This window comes from Trachemys scripta, chromosome 9 (assembly GCF_013100865.1).
Source record: "Trachemys scripta elegans isolate TJP31775 chromosome 9, CAS_Tse_1.0, whole genome shotgun sequence".
Lineage (NCBI taxonomy): Eukaryota > Metazoa > Chordata > Testudines > Emydidae > Trachemys > Trachemys scripta.
Genome location: NC_048306.1, coordinates 60,914,619 through 60,920,618, shown reverse-complemented (window position 1 = coordinate 60,920,618; position 6,000 = coordinate 60,914,619). Strand labels below are relative to the sequence as shown.

The window sequence follows — 6,000 nt, the reverse complement described above, 5'->3', positions numbered from 1 at the left end:
TGTTTCAAATGGTTATATATGACAAATAAGAGTCTAATTCTGCCTCCTTCATTCGTGGAGGAGTATTTTAGCACACAGCTAGTCCCACCCACTTCAATGGGGCTGCTTGCAGTGACGTACCCTTAAACATAAGTAACAAAGGCAGAATTGAGCTCTGAAATAGCATGAGTAGGCTAGATTGCATCTGGTCCCTACTAGATGTTCTACTGCCCCACAAGCAACACAGAGGATGGGATGGGAATCCCCAGGAACTGGCCTGTGGTTCTGCTCAAACCTGGGGAGAAGGAGGTGTAAGGAGCTTTCCCCATTTGTTTGGTCTGTATAAATACCAGACAGAATTTCAGTCTGTGCTCAGGGAGCTGCCTCCCTGCTCCCACTCAAAATCAACAAGGAGGAAGGTGGGCTGGGGCTCTACCTTGCTCACCCAACATCCACAGAGCCAGCCAGACATGTAAGAAAGTGAGCTGCATCTAGTAATGGAGCGTAGTTTTGTGGACACTACTTGTGCCCCTCTCAGAGTTCCAGCAGACTTTCTACTAGACAGATAGGGATGTCAGCAAGAAAGATGAGAGTGGAATGGAGTTATCTGATCTGAAAGATTAATTCAACCAGATTCTGAAATAAGGACTTCAGCAGCCATGGAATTGGCAAACATTTGCCCATATTTATTTTTTAAAAAGCCACCATGTTACAGGTACTCCCTTCCATACAAGGTCCAGTATAAGAATGGAGTGCAAAGACAGTGTAATGACCAATGCAGGCAGCACCTGCACCAACAGGTAGTGCTGTGTCTTTTACCTTAATGGTGTTGTCTTGTTTTGATATTATGTTGTCATCTTGGCTGGGGTGGAGATGGCGCTAGGAGAAAATTGAGTCCTGTGTGTGCTGAAGTATTTAGGTAGTGTCCCAAAAAATTCTTGTTGACCTGGAGTTGTTGGCAAATATTGTGTAATAACCGTGATTCAAATTCCTTCTCCTGTTCATTGAAGATGCAACTTGGCAGGCTGAACTATCAGATTATTTGCAGCACCCCAATACATCCTTTGATTTCTATAAGTGAGTAATACAGTAGAGTGGTGAGGAGATGTTTGCTATGTCTCTCTTGAATTATTCTTTCTCTCAAGCTTTTGCAAGCTCATAAATGGAAGGGAGGAAAAGGAGGGGAGAGAAATTAAACAACATTTAATATCCTCATGTTAGTTTAATTTAAGAATGATACAGATAGCACCTCTTTAAAAAAAAAGACAAACTTTATTACAAATTGTACATCTTCTTTGGATCCTTCAGTATTATTTCAAACTATTTTAAAAGATCAGTGTTCAGAAAATTTTTAAAAATGATGAGTTTGGTACATCCACTTAAAATTTAAAATACTGCTGCATAAATAATGAAAATAGCTTGATGGTTTCATTCTGCACAACAATGGAAACTGGTAATGAGTTACTGATTGGAACTCACTACTACCCAGACACAGCCTTTGCAGAACTGTACAGAAATTTTAAAAAGCATTATTTAAATGTTGGACCAGATTCTGATCTCGTATACATTGGTGTAAATCCACTGTAGCCTCTCTAGATTTACACTGGTTTGCGGAGATCAGAATCTGAGCCAATGTCTTCACAAGGTTTTATTACAAGCAATAGGAATTCTCATTTTACAAGTACCATGATGCGAATTTTCTCACTAGGACTTTATTCGGCTAAGCCCTGATCTCGCAACTGGATCTGCACAGAGCCCTACTAAAGTCAACTGGTCTTCACATGGGATGAAAGGGTTCCTCTGTAGATCCAGATCAATGGTGGCCAAGCTCTCCCATGAATCCAGTGGGACATACAAGTTTAACAGAAGGCAGAATTTAACCCAATGGGTTCTTCACAATGGGAACAAAGTCTGTTGCTGTGCAACTGTTTTCCTACCACAATGATGCATATTATGGACAGCAAAAGTAGCATCTACTTCTTACACCTAAAACCATTAAAACCCATATCACTCAAAACCAGATAAATGACATTACTGACGGAAAGTTAAATAATATCAACGTTGTCATAAATATAGGTAGGATCATGAAACAGCATATTAATTGTTGAGCATTTATACTTCCTATCAGGTGTTCCAGCCATGGTTACACTGGCATAATGCCATGGACCTGAGTAGGGTTACACCAGTGTACACAACAGAAGAGTGTGACCTGGTGGCTTCAGCTTGGAAGTGAAGATCCTATGAATCTGAACCATGAGAAAAGGGATAGTGGATCTGGAATAGGTGAACAGAGGGAATGGAGACAAACCGAGGTGACCCTCTGCCCAGACCAAAGAAAAACTATGATTGGGGGAAATCAAAAAGACTACTCCTTCCATGAACTCCGGGGACAAAAATCACATCAAGGGGGCAGGAAGGAGTCAAAAAGCTCTGCCCACCTCCCTTTTGCACTGGCTTGAAGAGCAGAGTGCAACTCCCCCTTCCCAGCTGCTATTTCAAGAGATAGTGTAATGTGCTCATTCCCTGTGCACTTGGAAAGGGTGTATATGTGTGTGAGAGAGAGACACTATCTGAATGTCAGGAATAGCTAACAGAGGTCAACTTGGATAGCTGATGAAACCTAGAAGGGGAGATCTGGTCTGCGGCTGGCTAGTAGCCCCATGGCTTATTTAGTTGCCTGTGACTATGTAGCATTATTGTCCTAAATTACTAATGGGGAGACTTTCACAGGGCCCAAATGGCAACTAGGCACCAACCCCCATTACAGTTGCAAACTGCCATTTATGCCTTTCAAAAGTCTTCCCCAAAATGATTTGGAATTAAAATATCCTGTTTCCCTAACAAGATGCTACATTGAACAAACTGGACTGAGTGGTCACCAGACATTTAAATTCAATTTAGCAATTCACTGAACATCAGAATTTTTACAAAGGTAAAAATTTCAAAATAAATCGACACTGAACTATTCCTCCTTGATTTGGCAGAATCACCATCACAATTCCAGAATATAAAGGACTGTTTCTCAAGGTCGTTAGGACTATAATTAAAGTAATAGATTTTAACATGTTGAATTACTGCCTATCTTAACAGGCAGCCTTCACAGTGGGTCCATAATGGTAGGCCTGTCTTTAAAGATTCCAGAACTATGGGATTATTTTTAGCCATTCTTTTATAAAATGGGCCAGATTTTCTGCTGGCATAATTCCACTGAGTTCAGTGGAGTGATACCAGCAATACGTTGGTTTACACTGCATAGAAAACAACTCAGGTGGCCAATTGCAGCTGAAGGTACTCAGCCCCTCAGATCCACTAATCTGACTGGAAGTTCACACAATAGATATTGGATAATTGTGGTGAAGGATGTGTAATTCTTTCTGCTATTGTACAGATCAGAGAAGTTGCATCACAGGAATCCTAAGGGGTGTAAGGTGTGCATTATGAAAGAACTGTCAGGGCACATCAATGTTTAGGCCTAACAATCTCAACAGTATCCTTCTAAAAGTGCCTTGAAAATCAACAGAAGTATCTATGCACAGTAGAAGTTGAGTTGCTAACAGTGCATGTTTCTGAAACCGGGCAAAGTCACTTTCCCATGGGTGTAAATTAACTCATTTTGGCCTTGGTTAATGTGCTTCACCAAGTTTTTCTCGAACAGCAGTGGGTGGTAAGCACCCATGGTGCAGGCGCGGTCGTGGTATCTCTGGTAATAGTGGCAGATATCTGTCTGTCGTTTGGAAGGGAGGAATTCATAAACATCCACTTCATCACAGAGGGTCATCATGATCACAATGCCTGGCAGAGGGAGAGCAAGAACCAGTTAGTCAACCTCAGGGCAAACAGGTTATGAAACAAACCATCTTCTTGCTTAAATATGAGGCAGGAGGTTTAAGCGAAATATCCCCTTCTGTTTTCAAAGATGGGAGGCGGTGAGGTTTCCCTGCAAGAAGTGTTCTTCGTAAAGTTCAGACCACATGGAGAGGGAGAAAAGGCTATGACTGGAGGAGGCTATTTTCTGAAGCTCCTTAAAGTCTGCACAATTGTTGAGCCATTCGCTCATTCACATACAAATTGGTTACACCTCCAAAATCACAGATGCTGTGACTGGCATCTGCATCCTGCTAGACACAGCACAATCTGCCCCATTAAAGCCTCATGAAGATACTGTGTGACAGCAATATGCCATGAGTTATAAGATCAGCATTAAAAACTGCTACTACTTCTTGATAGCTGTGTGAAAACTTGCTGAGTAGCCAAGCATGCACTATATCAGCAGTTCTCAAACTGTGGGTCGGGACCCCAAAGAGGGTAACAACCCTGTTTTAATAGGGTCAGTAGGGCTGGTTTAGACTTGCTGGGGCCCAGGGCTGAAGCCAAAGCCAGAGCGCAACCACCATGGCTGAAGCCAAAGCCTGAGGGCTTCAGCTTCGGCCATCGGTGGCGGGGCTCAGGTTACAGGTCCCCCGCCCAGGGCAGCGAGGCTGGGGCTTTGGCCCCCTCACCTGGGGCAGTGGGACTGCGGCAGACTCAGGCTTCGGTCCTCCCTCCTATTTAACTTGGCCAAACTTCCCAGTCTCAAGTCTAGGGTAGGGTTTTGTGTTGTGGGGGAGGAGTGCAACACCTCACCTAATGAATGCACAGCCATTAAAATCACAAGTCTAGAGAGGGCTTGTTTTGCAGTTCAGCACCACTGCACAGTATGCTACTGTTCAAGCTCAAAGCAATTTCCCTAGATGGAGCAGTGTTGTCCTCATGTGTCTTATGTGAAGTATACAAGCAATTCTAGAATGCAATTAATAATGATAATCAGCCAGATTCCGTGGTATGTTCTGTGCAAAGCAACTGTTAGAGAGGTAACAATTAATCCAGGTTTACAGGCTGCTTTACATTGCTAAAGCATTGCAAAGCACCCAGGGCATACCAGGGAATCTGGATCAATATTTATTTTCTAGCATCCCACTGAATTATGCTGAGTTTCAGATCTGAATAGATTTGTGACATCTGGAAGGACGACTAGGGAATCTACTAATGCTACACAACAAATTCTTTTTAATTTTGTGACTACTTTGTCAAATTGTATTCCCCGATTTTTTTTTTTTTAAATTTTGATCAGAATTTACCATAAGTAACTATTTGCAGTTACATGGGGCCTTCCAAAGGTTCCCAGAGCACACTGAACAATTTAAGCTTCATACCATCACCGGGATATACAATGTAGTTGTAGCTGTGTTGGTCACAGGATATTAGAGAAACAAGGTGGGAGGGTAAGTAAAGGTTACTTACTGCAACTGAAGGTTCTTTGAGATGTGTGGTCCCTATCTGTATTCCACACATGCATACCATGTGCCTGAGTCCAGAAATTCTTCAAAGCAATCTCCATTGACCCGGCACATGCACAGTAACTCTCCTCATGCTCCCGACCGAGAGTATAAGAGGCAGTGTGAATCAACACCATTCCAGTTCCTCTTCTTACTGCAATCCAACGAGATCCAAAGCAGAGAACATGGAAGGCGGGTAGTGAAATACAGATAAGGACCACACATCTCAAAGAACTTCCAATTACAGCAAGTAATCCTCATTTCTTCTTCAAGTGCTAGTCCCTATGTGTATTCCATATCTGGGTGACTGTCTAACAGCATTCAGACCGGAAGATGTGAGGAAACTGGCAGCAGAGAGGTTTGTAGTACTGCCGTTCCTACAGCTGCGTTCACCATTGCTGCTTGAGTTAGAGAATAGTTTAATGTCAAAGTATGAATGCCCTGTAGATGTCCTGTAGTGGAACATCCAATAAGGATGTCGGGGAGGCAGCTTGTGTCCACGTGAAGTGAGCTGTGATATGCCCAGGATGGGGGAGCTTCGATGTTTTGTAGAGTTCTGAGATGCATCCCAAAACCCACTTAGAAATCCTCTGTAATGATATAGCCTGTCCCTGTGACCTTTCTGCCACAAGAACAAAGAATTTCTGAGATTTTCTAATGTGCTTGGTTCTCTGCAGGTAGAATGCCAGGACGAGCCTGATGTTAA

The 6,000-nt window shown here is 42.8% G+C and overlaps 1 protein-coding gene across 5 annotated transcripts in view; it reads right to left on the bottom strand.

Moving 5' to 3' along the window:
• Positions 1–639: 639 nt before the first annotated feature.
• The window catches only part of ST6GAL1 (ST6 beta-galactoside alpha-2,6-sialyltransferase 1), a 108,826-nt gene continuing 103,465 nt past the window's right edge, over positions 640–6,000 (bottom strand). For all 5 annotated transcript variants that reach the window (XM_034780935.1, XM_034780932.1, XM_034780933.1 and 2 more), the window contains one exon: positions 640–3,771. In XM_034780935.1, coding sequence (XP_034636826.1) covers positions 3,530–3,771 — 242 coding nt within the window. In that variant the 3' untranslated portion in view covers positions 640–3,529. The remainder of the gene's footprint in view (positions 3,772–6,000) is intronic.